This window comes from Nomascus leucogenys, chromosome 11 (genome assembly GCF_006542625.1).
Source record: "Nomascus leucogenys isolate Asia chromosome 11, Asia_NLE_v1, whole genome shotgun sequence".
NCBI classification, from domain to species: Eukaryota; Metazoa; Chordata; class Mammalia; order Primates; family Hylobatidae; genus Nomascus; species Nomascus leucogenys.
Genome location: NC_044391.1, coordinates 79,214,961 through 79,232,385, shown reverse-complemented (window position 1 = coordinate 79,232,385; position 17,425 = coordinate 79,214,961). Strand labels below are relative to the sequence as shown.

General features: G+C 39.0%; 1 protein-coding gene across 2 annotated transcripts in view; it reads right to left on the bottom strand.

Annotated features, from left to right (window-relative positions):
* Window positions 1-5,867: 5,867 nt before the first annotated feature.
* The window catches only part of SLC66A1L (solute carrier family 66 member 1 like), a 59,212-nt gene continuing 47,654 nt past the window's right edge, over window positions 5,868-17,425 (bottom strand). For both annotated transcript variants that reach the window (XM_003256347.4, XM_003256348.4), the window contains one exon: window positions 5,868-6,904. In XM_003256347.4, coding sequence (XP_003256395.1) covers window positions 6,799-6,904 — 106 coding nt within the window. In that variant the 3' untranslated portion in view covers window positions 5,868-6,798. The remainder of the gene's footprint in view (window positions 6,905-17,425) is intronic.

Genomic DNA, 17,425 nt, shown 5'->3' with positions numbered 1-17,425 from the left:
ACAGGACTGAGCATTTCTAGACAAATTTTTACTTTGTTAAAAAAAAGTTTTTAAAATAAAAGATGTCTGGTCTATAAGTGGACATTATAAAATATATTTGCAGCCTGGTGTTCCCTTAACTCCCGAGCCCCTAAATAGAAGATATGGTAAGTTAACTCAACTGTTCATTTCCCCATATTCATGCCACATCTAGCCGAAAAAGGAAAAGCCCAAATCTCCCTCCTTGTCTCAACCTTTGCAACAGCAAAGGTGGCTGAGTCAGAAGCTCTGAGGTTCCCCTAGCCCCTCCGCAGTGCTCTTGCAGGCCAGCAGCTTCCTGTGGGGGCTCCCCCTGGTGACAGCGCGTGGGATAATTTCTGATTAGAAAAAGATCCCTGGGCTGGAAGGGCCTTTGTGCAGCTTCCTGCAGTGACCAGGGTGTGCTAGGTCTGGGTTTATCTGAGTCAGGGCTTCTCTAAGGCATGCATTTCTCAGCGAGTCTCCCGAATTTTATTTTCAATCCTGCCAAGGGCAGATTAAATGGCTACATGAATGGGAAAATGCAGGAGGCTTTGAAACAGATGGTTGGCTGTGCAGGCTCAGTGACTTGCCAAGCACTGGATTGTGTTGCCATATGAATGAAAATCCCACTGCGGCTGGATTTTTATTTCTCCAACCTATGGATGACAGCGGCTCCCTTGTTCCCCTGGCAGTGGGGCCTGGAGCAGTTACCTGCTATTATTCGCCTCCCATCAGGGTTCAGCTTCTTGCCTCTGGATTTTCCTGGTTCCTTTCTCTGAAAGGGAGTGTCATTCTAGACTAATTTCCTGATGGTGTAAATGATTTAGCAGGGCTGATGAATATCAATAGAGCTGCAGATGGGTTTAAGGTGCCTAATGAATGTGACAGTCACTGGTGCCAAATATTTTTCCAACTTGCATTTAGGATGCAAACAAGCTTGAATAGTACCCACAAAGGGTACTTCTTTAATTATGCATTATAAATTCTGAAGTCAGTAGTCAAAAGTGTCAGCACAGTATGGCACAGATGAGAAGCTGTGTACATGGACGTGTGCTCAATGCACATGAGCCAGAGAGACCTCGGTTCGAATCCCAGCTCTGCTACTAATGAGCTGTGTGAATTTGGTCATGTTATATAATATCTCAAAGCCCGATTGTAAAATGCAGATAAAAATCCTTGCCCCTGGACATTTTAAAAATAATGAGCATGAGAAAATGTAGCATGGCTGGCATTCATAATTCAACAAATAGTCATTAAGTACCTACTATGTTGAAAGAGCTATACTAGGTGTGGGGAATTCAGAAGATTCTGGAAATTCACAGATGAAGGAAATAACTGGAATGGTAGAATGCCAAGGGCAGGACAGAGGGAGGTGTAGGCAGTAGAAGGTGTTTTGTCTGTAAAGACTTTAAAAACAATAATAAAGCTGACTAAAAGTTTATTTGCAGCCAGGCTCAGCATCTCACACCTGTAATCCCAACACTTTGGGAACCCGAGGCAGGAGGCTTGTTTGAGCCCAGAAGTTCAAGACCAGCCTGGGCAACACTGCAAGACCCCCATCTCTACACAAATTTTAAAAAATTAGCCAGGTGTGATGGTGCATGACTGTGGTCCTAGCTATATGGGAGGCTGAGGTGGGAGAATGGCTTGAGCACAGGAGATGGAGGCTGCAGTGAATCGTGATCGTGCCACTGCACTCTAGCCTGGGTGACAGAGTGAGACACTGTCTCAAAAAAAAGTTGATTTGCTTTTCATTATCAACATAAGCCAACAATTCTAAACAATGTCAGTGATCAAATTACTTTATCCCCAAAATCTCTTGTTGGTTTAAGTTCCAGGGAACTGTTGTGGTTACTATTGAGTTTTAATAGAATACATGTAAGCTATGTATTCACCTGGTTTTTAATTACTTATCCTTTAATAAACATTGTATTCTTTATTAAGGAAGTCAATTTGAAGAATGCCCAGTTATTCAAGGTGCCTTCCCCACTCCAATCCTCAGCACAAGTGGACTCAGCCTCAGGAGTTTTGTACAAAGCAAGTGTATAATGGTTTGAAATTGATGGACCTATTGGTTCCCCTGAAGGTTTTGTCTCCAGCCCTGGTGGTATCATCTCTTCCTGTGTTTAAATGGTAGATTCAAAAATGATGGTAGCTCAGTGATTGTCAAAACAAGGACACAAAGATCTTGAGTTACACTAATTCTGTCATTTCTGTGTAATCACTCAGAGGTTTTATGTTTCAAATTTAGAAGAAGGAAACTCTGAACTTCAAGGTATAATATTTTAGTTTGACAAGTGCAAATTTTAGTTCATACATGAAATGTTTTACTGAATTTGAATATATTTAAAATTGAACTTTGCTTTTCTAATAAAATTGTTAATTATTTGTTTTTAACACGAATGAAATTGATAAAATAAATGATTATTACTAATCCTTACGTGATAATTACTGAAAATAATTTTATCATAGAGAGGAAGGGATGTTAAAAAATGATCCACTCCAGGCATCAAATATGCTAGGTATGTCACTGCAATGCATTACACAGTAAGTTTTTAAAACATTGATATTGACATCAATGGTGGCCTTTCTCTTCTAACATGGCACTTCTCTGAGATGAAAGATAGGAGTTCACAGTGAAAGAACTAGGTGTCTGCAGTCTTTTGAAAATTTGATTCTGCAGTTTTAAAAAATAATAGTAACTACCATCATTGAGCCCTTCCTGTATGTCAGGTATGGAGCTGACATGTTACAAACATTATTTAGTACTTTATCCAGCACTGTGAGGTGGATATTCTTATACCAACTTAACTGACGAAGAAACTGAGGTTGGGAGAAGTGTGCTCCAGATCACACACCTCGTGAGTGACAGAGCTGGGCTGACACTGTGGATTACCTGATTCTAAGCTTGTTCTCTTAACCACATGCCATCAGGAGAAGGAGAAGCTGAAGCTGATTTCAGTTCCTGAGTATATTACAAGACTGGCTTGAGGCCTGTGAGATTCTAGACTTTGTTTTTCTAACAACCATGCAATTAGATTCAGGCAGATCTGAAATCCTGCAATCATTGAGGATTTACAGGAGATGAAGCTGAAGCCCGGAAGGAATTATTGCACCAATGCTCACACAGCTACTACTGGATCAATAAATCAGGTTTTTCTTTTCTTTTCTTTCTCTCTCTCTCTTTTTTTTTTTTGGCAGGGGGTGGGGGCGGATGTGCAGTGTCTTGCTCTGTCACGTGGGCTGGAGTGCAGTAGCAGGATCATAGCTCACTGCAGTCTTGAACTCCTGAGCTCAGGAGATCCTCCCACCTGAGCCTCCTGCAGGAATGCACCACCATGCATGCCTGGCTAATTTATGTGCGTGTGTATTTGTAGAGATGAGGGAATCTCACTATATTGCACAAGCTGGTCTTGAACTCCTGGCCTCAAGCGATCCTCCCACCTTAGCCTACCAAAATACTGGGATCACAGAAGAGAGCCATCATGCCTGGCCAGTAAATCAAGTTTCTATCTGCCTATACCATGCGGCCTCTGGGCCTAAATTATACACAATCAGCTGTCTTACTTTTCCAACTCTCCCACGCTCTTAATTCCATAGGTTTTGGCTCGGAAGGAGGGAGATTTTGGTTGTATGAATTTAGCCTTGAGGCAGCAGGTTGATGGTGTCACTGACAGAAAGGAAAACTGCGTGGGCAGAAGTTGCTGTAAGTACTCCGGCTGGGATGATTTTGGAAATTGGCTTTCCTCCTTGGGCTACAAATACTCAGCTTCTCAGATGCTGCTGAATATTGACTACGTGATAATGTGCTTACACTCTTGATAAAGTCTCATCTTTCCATGCTCCCCAGGAGGAGATTGTGTAGAACCATGCTCCCTCTCTTCTTGACTCATTCTGTCAAAAAACGCTTTTGGAATTTCATTATAGCCTAGTTCATCTTCCTGGCTTTAAAAGATTTCTATTATTTTCCCACAAGTCTGTCTCCGGATCTAAAGAATATGAACCCCTAGCTTAATCATTTTAAAACTCTAATTCATATGACTATGGCTAAATTCATGTTCCTGAGCTTTCCCCTAGATGTTCAGATTCAATAGGTCTGGGTAGAGGCCTTGAATCTGCGTTTTCCATGAAGGTGTGTTGCAGGTCCCTCACTTTATAGGCCCCACTTTGAGATGCTCATAAGCAATGACATGTTCTTAAGTTCCTTCCAGTCCCTTGTGAATGACAAGTCCTTGGTAGGTGGCTGATGACTGAAAATTAAGGCCACTTCTATCCTCTACTGCAAATACACGCTATTTGGAAAATTTCATTACTACTTTAGGCTAGGGTCATTTTAATGATCAGTGGTGTTGATTGTAATGTCATCTTTCTCAGACCTGTTAATAGTTTTTATTTTGTGTTGTTTTGTTTAAGGACCCAAAAGCTGTGTATGAAAGGGGAAGCTGCTGAATCAGCAATCTGGCTTAGAAAAATCATCAGCAACATTTCATAAACATTTCACGTTAACCCTTAAGAAATAGGTTGAAAGGTAGTCCAAGAAATAATAATCCATTTGTAAGTAGTGCTATCAACAAAAAAAAATTAAACTTAAAATAAAACATTGGGTTTCCATTTCCTGATAATATAGAAGGCTTTTAATATTTGTAGTCAAAAGAATTGATTAGAAAGATTCATATAAACCAAATTCAAAGAAAACCCAACAGTCATTTTTGCAATAATGAGACCTCCCAAGTATAATGTAGGTGGCAGAAATTGGAATATGATAGTCTAGGAAATCTAGGATAGTCTCTTAAAATATAAAATAAAATCCCAGAGTTATTCTGCTAGTTTTTGTGACAATCATTATTTTTACAATTACACAAAAAAAGTTTTTAAAAATGTGGAAAACAATAGGAAACATATGTTTCTCTTGTCTGTCAATAGTTTGGGAAACAAAAATTAACAGAAGACCTTGGCGATTTGCTCTCAGTCATTACAGGGCATCAGACAAGATATTTACCAATTATTGTAGCATCTCCTGGCATTAGTGGACTGTTGGAGGTTTTTATCCATTATTTTCAAGAAATTCCACCTACAAATTCATTCATCCTGTGCTATTTCATAATCAAATTGCTATACAAATGGAAGCACTTGGAAGTTTGTTGAGCAGAGGTAAATTGATTTCCGTTTTTACACAAATCTCATCTAAAAGTCAAGGTAAATCATTCTAAACTACCATCCATGTGGTTCTAATTTCAAAATAAGAATAATTAAAAAGTCAAAATGCTCAAGAGCCCTCTTTCCCGTGTTCTTCCAACTATGCCCTGTCCAAAGCTTTCTGAACTTTACATCTAAATCCCTTAGTGGTGTTACTGACCCCTGAGATGTCAGAGAAATGTTTTGCTGGTCACCTGCTAGACCCTATCTCAATTTAAGGCTGCTGAATTGAGGAGTCAGGTTAGGACCAATTGCATATTTTAAAAAGAAAAGCTCTAAATTCCCTTTCTTTTCTTGAAAAGAAAAGCTCTAAATCCCTTTCTTTTCTTGAAAAGAAAAACTCTAAAAGAGCAAAGACAATATTTCATTTAATTTCCCTTGATGTTAAAGAATATTCTCAAGAGATGTTGATCTAAAAATAGATTATCAATTATCCAGAACTTAAACTGACTTATATTTTTTCATCATGAACTCCAGATTCAGGACATAATCTCCATGGCCCCTCATTTCTCTGGATCAGATTTCCTGTCAAGTGAGGGAAATAACTTTCTTCATAAGAAGCACTGCATACTTTAATTTTTTTCCAAAAGTAATGCTGGATGTAAAGATCTCTGTTACCCATGTTTTCGGGAAAAAGGAAAATGAAACAGGAACATTATCTCGTGTTTACATTTCATGATGACTTGATATTCAATTTACTCACATTTACAGGCAAAACAACATTTTGACAATTCATTCATCTAAATTAATGAATTGTTCTTACCCTAGATGTATATAATATTGCTCTTTAAACATCTGCCTGACCAAAGATAAAGTGACTCCAAAGATTGTACTTTTATTTGCGCTTTAAAATTAGCTGCAAATGAATGCGGAGTTTTCTCTGGGTCTTGTGGGGTGTTTCACTCTTCTTCCAAGCCATGTAACTCAATCTTGCTCTTCCCTGGTGTTTGCAGATGGCAAGAGCTGTGCTGGAGGTCGAGGCCTTGCTCGAAGACACTTGCAGGTGCCACTTTGAAAAGTTCTAATCTATAGTGGTAGAAATCACAACAGGCTCAAGGCCAGGGGATTTCTCCTGGGCTTTCCACTTTACCTTTGTGATTTTGTCTAAGTCATTTAACTTCCTAGGGCCTCAATGTCCTCATTTGTAAAATAAGGAGATAAGTCTATTCCTTTAAGCACTACCTTTCTAGATTGTGTGACATATCATCTGCAAAGTGCTTCTATTAGTCAAGAGAGAGATACAAACTCCCACGTAACAGGGCCTCTATGGTTTATAATGATACTAGCTAATATTTATTGAGGCCCTACCATGTGTCATGTGAAGTGCTAAGCACTTTACATTTACCACACTATTGGAAAATAGAAAGATAAATTTTTAAAAAATTCTAAACAATTCGGTGTAGAATGTCCGAGAAGCCTTCACTGCTTTTATGTATGCCACTTGACTCAGCTAATATACAAATCATAATTAAGTTATGGTCATATACATTTGTGCATTAATTTAACAAAATTCCAAGTCTTAAGTCAAGATAAATCTTCTCTTAGAAGTATTTATAGTAGTATGGCATAAACAACTGTAATACCCAGATATGCTAATTTCACTTATCTGAAAGAATATGGGATACATACAGGGCATAGGACCCCCCAAAGTAACAATCTGCCTTTCTCTCTGGTGATGGAGTCTTTGAATAACTGAGGTTGGAATATCCTGGGGAAAGAAGGGAACACTGAAAATAAAATATTACTCAATATTTACATTTCAATTTCAACAATGCTGATTTCCATCCCAAAACAAAATACCAACTTGCAAAATCTTGCCAATATTCCATGAAAATTTTGTGAACTAGATTTGCTTGTTCACAAACAAGACTTTTTGGCATCGCACCTCTACTCACTTACTACTACTACTACTACTGTACTTGATACAGCGAGAGTTGGATGAGACCAGATAACTTTGTACATTTAAGATATGTTTATGGTAGTCAACATGCTGCTAATAAAAACTTTTTGATCATTGAAAAGTAAATTGAATAACAAGTTATAATGAATTATAAACACATATGATGATAATTACGAACCAAAATTCTTTCATCATAAATTTTAAAATGTGCTGCAGATGCAGTACATTAAAAAAAAACTTTAACGTTCAAACCAAATTGTAATTAGCTTTTATACTAAAAAACAAAACAGAACAAAAAGTAAAGATTATGAAGCTCAGCTTCTCAGTCTTGAAATAATGTTAAATTTTACACTTAGAGATGCCATTTTAAATCATCAGTGTTAATTTAGTTTCAATATTTTACTAAACACAAAACAATGCAGATGTACAGGTGTGTGCTTGTGTACCCTGGCTCCTGCCCTAAACATTAAGCTTTACTACCTAGTTTCTGAGCTGCAGTACAATGAAAAGGGAGAGTAGAGTTATTTTTATTCTTTGCATATGTCTTAAACATTTGAAAATATGAAGAATAAATTTTAAACTTGTCAGTTCAGAATTAGGCCAGAGAGGCTCAGGGGCAATGATAGGGTAATGGAAGGAAAGACATGAAGACATGAAGGTAGAATCATGTCCTTTCATAGTGACCCAGCACAGCTATGTCTCCACCTTCTTCAAGTCGTGGCAGACGTGTTACCTTGTGGAGATATACTACCAAGTGAAAGTGGTTTGGATGTTTTCTTTCTCCTTTTCCTCCAGGCCTCATCCAGATAATTCACTGACCATTCATATGGCAAAACTACGTAAACTACTCACAGGAAAATACCCATTTGTGAATATGCAAGTGTGTCCCACTAGACAGAGTGATGCAGCTCACCTACTAAAAAATGGGCAGACACAAAGCGAGCTTTCCATAGAATTCCTGTGTCAGACCAACGAGGTGTGTGGTTTCAGGAATCTAGGGAAGGGCTCTTGCTCTAAGGACAGCCATGGTTAATGTTGGCATGCCAACCACTTTAACACCTTTGCACAAAGACTTGCCATTTTTCTACAGCATTTTAAAAAATATAGAGTGGAAGTCTACCCAGACTCCTGGGAGAAGCTATTCATTCTTTTTTTTTTATTTTAACAAATATTAATTGACTGCCTACCATGCTTCTATAGGATATCCTGGGATCCAACAAATAGACAAAATATCAGCTTCCATAAATCTTATGTAACAGTGGAGGAGATAAGTAGATCATGACCAATGCATTTATGTGAATGGATTTTACCAATTTCTTCTACAGTAGTATCACCCCAAGTACCAAGACAGAACTGGGCACTTTAAACCTGAGAAACTGACTATGTCCATGTCCTAATTCCTCCGCTTTTCTGTGGCTTTTTCATGTCCCCATTAATGGCACAATTCTGAAGTTGTGTTTTTGCCACTAAGACATGTTAGAAAGCTATTTAAGCTTTTGTGGCAGAATAACAGTGTGAAGTATTAATCAGTGTTTTCCCCCTGTCCTTGGTATTTCCTTTTTTTCACTAGTGGAGAAAAACTTAAATTCATATTGTTCTTTAAAACTATTTCTGTTAAGTCTCAGAGTTTTTCCAACATGATTACAAGGAAAAAGCTAAATGATGGGCTTTTTAACTAAATGAAGTCAAGACCTTTACGTAAGAGTAAAATAACAGAATGAAGTTAGAGAGGACACAGAGCTGGTGTGTACATTACACATTTAGGTGAGTGACTTGATTTCTAGTAATAAACATTCTATCAAATTCAATTTCCTTTCACAAACTTACAGTGAGTAAATGCAATTTCCCATTCCAAGCAAGCATGTCTCTAAGTTAAACTTATAGTCCATGGGAGGTAAAAATAAAAGTTTAAAGTCAGTACTTCTCCAAGGAAATTACTGCAAACCAGTTAGGGAATAATTTTATGACAAGAAACAGAAGAAACATAAACATGAAGAAAAGAGACCTTCATCCTAATCTTGCTGTTTATATTCTTAGTGTGTTTAAAATAATCTTCTTGTATTTCCCTAGTATATATTAAGGATTTCTGGCTGACTCAGTGCTTCATATTTACCAATTCCTATGCCGATAGTCTCCCATTCTTCAAAATTAGTCATGAAACTGAGTGCTGAAGTTTGTGATCCTCTAGCTTTGGTCACAATTTCAGCCAAGGCTAAATCAAATGCATTTCAGAGAAGGTTTAACCTTCTATTCCCATTACTCCTTAGTGTTACCCACACGCTTTCAGCTGAGTGTCTTACTGCATCCAGGAACAAGTGATGGTGCCTAAAAGAGAAAATCAAAGCATGTTCTCTGATTTTTCAAAAGTCTAATCTTCGAAGGAAAACTGAAAAGACACTCGTGCATAAACAGTATGAAAAAATCCGTGAGGATGCTTGGTTGTGTAAGTGCAAGGCTTGCTGCCCCAGAGATTAGGAAATACTCCCCATAGCAGAGGAAGGAGCAGCAAGGAGTGAGTAGATACTGGGGGCCTTAACAGAGGAAGCCTACAATTGCAAACACACAGAGGCTTGGAGACCTGATAAAAGAGGAAACCCATCTCTCTTTCCTGGGAAAAGCCTGGGGAGTAGCAAGATCTCAGGGTAGAGGTGACTGCCTCTTGTATCAACATAAATTTGCCAGAGGTGACCACATAATTTAGCCCTGCACAGGACAGGGTGGGAGGAGCAGGCTCAGTCTCTTATGTCTTGGAAATGCTTGGAAATTAGTGGAGACCCAAAGACTTGCACTGGGGTGTGAGGTATGACATAGCAATAAGGACCAAATGGGAATGAGGACATTTCATTGGATGCCAGCAGGAGAAATGATAATCCGGATGAGATGGACACCCTCCCGAGCACCCCCACCTCCTTGACTTACTATGATTTGAATTCCCCACAACTTACAGCAATCCCTAGGAGACAGGTAGAAAATACTCATTATTGACTAAAACTAAGATTTTATCACCTACTGGAATGGGAGCTTGAAATAGAAATTGACTTATAGAAAAATAAATGTCCATTTCTTCCACACATAAGTGTATGGACAATATTTTCACCTACTACATTTTTATAAGGAGTTTAGAATTTTGGCTTAATTGGGGTTAGTTGGGGTGGTTCTGGGCAGGGACTTGTTTTGGCAAAGAGATTTTATATCTTTTATTCAGGTTGTTTGTTTGTTTGTTTCCTGTTTAGAGGTTGAAGGAATCAAAAGGAAGAAAAAGCTTCAATTTACAGCCGAAAGCAGAAGTGGTTGTTTGGAAGTCACTAGTTTGAATCCTGGATTGGCAAAGACTTTTACCAAGATAAGCCAAAAAAGCGTTTAAAATTAGAATCATAAGGATTAAAATAGAAAATTATTTGGTATCAAATATAATCTTGCTCTCAGAACTGTTATAAAAGTCTAAAACGTTGCATGTCATCAGTGATTTCTCAGCCCTAAGTATATGTCAAAGTCATCAGTAGAATTTTTTTGTAAGTAGATAGAGCCAGGTCTTATCCCAGACCTGCTGAATCACAATTTCTCCTGGTAGGGCCTTTTCTGGGCAGTCATTGAAAAAATGTCACAAGGGTGTAGAATAGTTAGTGACAATGGATGTCTGAGAAACCTCTTCTAATGCAACTGGCTGCAAGCATTATCAAAAACTGTGGAAATGGCCATTACTGTTTTCATTCAAAAATATTTATTAAGTATCAATAATTTCATGGGCCCTCTAGGAGAGCCTTCTGCTTTCAACTCTAATTGAAAGAGAATCTTCTCTTCTTCTTGATTTCCTTGAGCTCTAAACAACAAAAAAAAACCACTTGAATAAAAGACAGAAAATCTCTTTGCCAAAACAAGACCCTGCCCAGAACTACCCCCAAATAACCCCAATTAAGCTGACATTCTAAACTCCTTATAAAAATGTAGCAGGTGGGAATATTGTCCATAAACTTAGATGTGCAAGAAATGGAACTTTATTTTCTACCTTGCATGCGAGATAATACACTGTTTCAACTTTAACACCTCAATGTGAGAAACGTCACATCTACCCACAGGTGAACTGAAGCCTAGGTCTTCACTCACGAGTTTGGCTGGGACTTTTGAAAGAAGCCCAGAGCCAAGCATACTTCCTGAATTCTGCCACTCACATTGTCCACTCCCTGCTTGACTAAGAAGCAAATAATGTTAAGAAGTCTGTTAAGCCTCTCTTTCAAGGGGAGGGCAGGATGGAATTTAGTAAGGCAGTCATGCTTTCTTATGGTTCTGCCGCAGCGAGTCCTGACCCTCTCCCACCCATCACCTTGCAGTATAGTCAGCCATGCCAGGGAGCCAGACAAAGTCACGTTGCCATAAAGGACAGCCATAAAGGACTTCAGCACGTAGCAGACAGCCTTCCCTGACAGCTCTATATGAGACAATGTTTCCAAAATGCTGCTTTGATTGTATCACTGCTCCAAAGACTTCAGTGACTCCCCACTGCCCACATATGGCCCTCAAAGACATGCGGATCTGACCTACCTCTTCTAGCCTATTCTTCCATTCCTTTCCTACATTGGCTCTTTCCTCCAGCCAATTGGTCTGTTTTTTATATTTCAAATACTGGCCCACTTCTCAGTCTTTTTCTGACTCTTCCCTCTGCCTCTAATTTCCTTCCTCTCATCTTGGGCTAGTGATAAATTACCCATCTTTTAAATCCCACCTCAAATACTCCCCACTCCTTGAAGCCTTCTGTAGTCTTCTGTTAGGGATGCTGTAACAAAGTACGATAGATTGGGTGGCTTAAACAATAGAAATTAATTTTTCATAGTTCTGGAAGCTGGAAGCCCAAGATCAAGGTGTCGGCAGGCAAGTTTGGGTCCTTCTAAGGGCTGCGAGGGAGGCTATGCTTCAGGCTTCTCTCCTTGCCTTGCAGATGGCCATTTTCTCTCTGTGTTTTCACTTGGTCCTCCTTTTGTCGATGTCTGTGTCCAAATTTTATCTTCTTATAAGAAGACCATTCATATTGAATGAGGGCCCCCCAAATAACTTCATTTTAATTGAACTAACTCTCTAAAAATGCTACCTCCAACTGTGGTTACAATGTGAGGTACTAGGGGTTAGAACTTCAATGCATGAACTTTTGGAGGGACACAATTCAATCCAAAACAGCTTGCTTCTGGTTGCTCATTTCGGCCAGAAGGGATTTCTCCTCCTCTGTGCCGACAGCCTCTACTGCACACAATGCTTGGCAGCAACTGTACTTCTATCTTTGTTCCCCAGTTAGGGACTAGCACATTGCACAATACACAGTAAGAATTTATTAGACTAGAAGCTGCTTAACAGGCCCCCACTTACAAATTCTGCAGATGAATTGTCTCCTTCATGCCCTCTGCAGTTCTCCCTTCTGCTTGCCCCTAGTACCCCAAGGGCCAGCAGAGAGCAGGCTTTCTGGAGCTTGTGTGCTTTTACTCTGGCCAATTGAGTTGTAAGTTTACCAAGAATCAGTTGTGCTTGATCTCAACCCTGTGTATGCCCTGTTGGACTTAATATATTTAAATAATTTAACTAAAAATTGTGTGATGCAATGAAATATGAGTGTAAAGGGAGAGATTGTTTATGAAAAATTAAGATGTTTCCTTAGAAAAGGCTTGACAAAAGGGAGCTCCTAAAAGTATTCTTGAATTATGTGTGAGTGAAATAACTGTAAAGAAAGGAGAAAATAATAATTATAATCTAGAGGCCTCTGTTCTCAGATTACGAGTGTCTTTAAGCTCCTACTCTACTCTAACAAAACTGTAACTTTAAAGAAATCAAAAACCAGAAACTGTAAATGATGTATTGTAAATGTGGTTTATGAAAGACAACTCCAATATCAGACCTAGACTCCAAGAAAAGACTTTGCCTTCCACATCAAATTATTCTTAAATGAATACACAATTTATTATTTTAAGTTAAAATAAATGTTTATAGTATATATTATGTATTAGGATTTTTAAAAATGACTCTTCAGTTTATTTAACTTTTCAATTAATCATCTAACTACCCATCCCTCTTGCATAAGCTAATAGGAACACTACTGAAAAAGCTGCCATGTCAATGAAGGATTGTATCAAGGTGTGATTTTCATAAGCAAAGAAGACTCAAGAGCTGCCTTTATGACTTGCTAAGTTCTGGGCAGCATCTGACAGACTTGAGGATTAATACAGTTTCTTTCCAAACAAAGAGTTCAGGGCAACTGCCTGTGAAACACAGTCATAACAGAGACATACTTTCTGGATAAGTGGTTACAGTTATATCACAGCTCCCTCACCTTGCTGGCCTGAGGAAGAATGTCTGCACTGGGGTCTCCTCCCAGCCATGCCTACTTGCACAGGTTGAAGTCCACTCTGCAGCGTTTCATCCAACATTTGCAAAGAACCTACTCTGCATCAGCCACCTGCATTTTGAAAATGCTTGCAATATTTTCCAGAATGAGTTGAATCCACAGTTTATCAATATGTTTTACTTATATCAATAGGAAACAAGACATTTTATAATACCTACAACAGAAAGTATGTGCAACAACATTCAACCAGAGTCTGCTTTAAGAGACCAAGGTGTCATACAAAACACATCTGGGCGATTTTTTGTACATTAAAAAAAAAAAATAAAGAACCACCATTGAATAAAGTTAGAAACAGAGATAGTAATTTCTACAGATTTTCAGATCAACTACAATTTTTCAGTTGCAGAAAACCTTAATGATAAACAAGTTCTCTTTTTTTTTTTTTTTTTTTTTTGAGACGGAGTCTCGCTCTGTCGCCCAGGCTGGAGTGCAGTGGCGCAATCTCGGCTCACTGCAAGCTCCGCCTCCCGGGTTCACGCCATTCTCCTGCCTCAGCCTCTCCGAGTAGCTGGGACTACAGGCGCCCGCCACCATGCCCGGCTAATTTTTTGTATTTTTAGTAGAGACGGGGTTTCACTGTGGTCTCGATCTCCTGACCTCGTGATCCGCCCGCCTCGGCCTCCCAAAGTGCTGGGATTACAAGCGTGAGCCACCGCGCCCAGCCAAACATGTTCTTTATTCTGTCACCGATGCCTGTGGTTGGGGCAGCACGTTATAGAATGAATGTGTTGCAGGGAGAAAAGGCAAGAACTCATCCCTTCACCAAGAAAAGTGTCAAAACAGCAAGTTCCTCAATACACCATGGACAGAGGCTGCAGTGCAGGCTTTAGGATTCACCCTCATTAGCAGGTAATGGCTCTCCTTCCAGCACCACCACCAAATTGGGTCGTCGTGTCCTCTGCCTCTAGTACGGAATGAACTGTGCAGTCACCTAGTGTGTTCTTCTTAAGGAAAAAAATTAAAGGGCTTATTAATTCTGACATGATTTACAGAATTACATTGCAAATCATCAGGTCTTCCCCCTTATATTAAATCTGAGATACAGGAAATTGATCCAATTCTCATAGTTCTCTCACCCCATTACTTATCTATAAGCTTATTTCCTTTTGTTCTTCTCCAAGTTCTTTTTCAGTCTTGTTTCCTTTTCCTTATCTTTGCCTTCCTCATATGTTCCCTGGCTTGCTTATTTTCCTTTAAGTCCTACACCAAAGGAATTAAAACAAAAAAATTTTTTTAAAAAAGACCTCTTGAGTTGAATATAGAGAATAGACAAAGAATTCTAAAGCCAGAAAGACTATTTAAAAAAAATCTAATTCAGTTATTTCCATTATTGACTAGCAAATTGAGGTGCAAAGAGGCCAAAGCTGGTTCTAGCAGAATTCTTTGGCTGTATTTGTTCATGTTTGTTGCTCTCCAGTTGCTACTAGTACAGGGACTTGGTAAAGCACAGACCAGGCTGTGCTCTCTTTGAATTCACCAAGTGCCTTTCCTCCAAAAAACAGCAAGTCTCAGGTGTTATATGTAAAACAGCTTTGTCAACTAAAAAACTTTTTAAAACACTGTTATCACTATAGACTGGGATGACATTCGCATCTCAATTTTCTGAAGTCACATCTAGGCAAAGTTAAGGGCTTGTGAGTATGAAAACTTTATTTAATAAGATCTCTGGTGTGTGTCCTCACTGAAAGGAGTTCAGTCAACACCTCCATAGGTCGCACACCTTAAAAATTCTCACACTTATCAAAAAGCCCCAGAACTTTTAGGAGAAAAATAACAAGGAGGGTATCACGTGCTTGGACGAAGTGTTACTCTTGTCAGCTCCCTGGATCACTTGTGAATCCATTGTCTTTGGGGAAACAGACTTTTTTTTTTTTCACTTTAAACTAGAAGAAAATTCATCTTCTGAATACTCTGAGCATCTCCCCTCTCCCTTTTGTTTATTTATTTTGCTTTTGCTTCATATTGAGCCAAGCCACTCCCTGACCTTGTCTCCAAATTTGAGATACTCTGCCTTTGGCTCAGGAATTTCTAGTATTAATTTTCTGGCCGTGCAGTGTTCTCCAGGTATAACATTCCATACAAGCAATGAAAAATACTGCATGGAGCTCCTCAGTCTTTTCTATCTGACAATCACCCAAGGGATACTGCCTTCAGTGCTTTCATTTATTTAAAATATAAGGTAAATTTTGCTATTAAGAAATGGAGTGGAATTGGGCCAGGCCTGATGGCTTATGCCTATAATCCCAGCACTTTGGGAGGCTGAGGTGGGTGGATCACCTGAGGTCAAAAGTTTGAGACCAGCCTGACCAACATGGTGAAACTCCATCTCTACTAAAAATACAAAAACTAGCTGGGCATGGTGGCAGGCGCCTGTAATCCCAGCTCCTCGGGAGGCTGAGGCAGAAGAATCACTTAATCACTTGAACCTGGGAGGCAGAGGTTGCAGTGAATGAAGATCGCAGCATTACACTCCAGCCTGGGCAACACAGAAAGAAAAAGAAAGAAAGGAAGGAAGGAAGAAAGGAAGAAAGAAAGAGAAAGAAAGAAAGAAAGAAAGAAAGAAAGAAAGAAAGAAAGAAAGAAAGAAAGAAAGAAAGAAGAAAGGAAGGAGGAAGGAAGGAAGGAAGGAAGGAAGAAAGGAAGGGAGGAAGGGAGGGAGGGAGGGAGGAAGGAAGGAGGAAGGAAAGAAGGAAGGAAGGAAGAGAGGAAGGAAGGAAGGAAAGGAAAGAAAGGAAAGAGAATGAAATTGTACTAACCTCTCCTGTCTCTCATCTGATCACACAGACTTTGAGGAGGTTCTATGCTACTGCCACCTAATATTAGTTTAGATTTAGATGATTCATTGAGAGGAGGCAGTGAGAGTGAAGACAATCCTGGTTATCTTTCAAGCTGGCTGAGCTCAACTTAGTACTTCCAGGACCTGAAATCCCTCTGCCATTTCTTAGCAGAGCCACAATATCCTGGCATAACATGAACAAAACATAGGCTACAGAGATTCCACCTGATGCTAGGTTAGGATCCCACAGGATGAAGGGAAGAGATCTGACATAAAGATGAGGGGAAAATTGAGTGAATATTTTTAACCTTAGCCACTGAATCAGGAACCAAAGCAGAAAGCAGGGGAAAATGAATACAAATAATATCATTCATTCTCAATTTAAAATAAATTTTAGAAACAGTTTGCTAAGAACAGAAATTGTCACCAAGAGTGTTGGAGTCAGGCTAGCTGTAGTTTGTGACTGGTCTGACAAAGGCTAACTCTTACCCAGATTTCCAATAAAAACACTTAACAAGTATCATTTCCATAAGGCTTTGTCTACTTGAAACACAAGCCAATTGTTTGAGTCCAAGTTATGAAGCAAGGTCTTACAAAGGTTATGGGGTGAGGAGGCCTGATGACAACTAAATTGCTTTAAATGGAGCTCAAAATACCACCTTAAACATTCTCCTCTCCCAAGAAATGCTTAATCATAAATCAAGAAGTTCAAAACGTATTAAAAATGACAAATAGAGCAAGCACTTACATCTCATTTTTTTTCTTTTAATTCACTGATGCATCAAAGATTTCTGAAGGATATTATTACACACAAAAAAGATGAAGTACACCAGGAATGCAAGATTCCAGGGATACAAGAGGAGATTAAAAATCAAATGGTGGCCCAGACTTAATGTTAAAAATTATTCTGAAAATAGACCTATGCACTTTAAGACAAGGAGATGAGGATTGTCTGCTCTGAACTTGTAAGGAGTGGTGAATCTCACAATAATTGGACACATGTTTCTCATCTTTGAAAAACTTATGAATCCATTTTAATGCATTAAAGTTCATGGGTACTATTTGTCTACAAGTAAGCTTTCCTCTCCCTCTTCCCACCACGCATTCCTTAAAGGGGTTTTGATTTCAATGGGGGAAAAAAAACCTTCCAAAACTCACTAATGTTTTC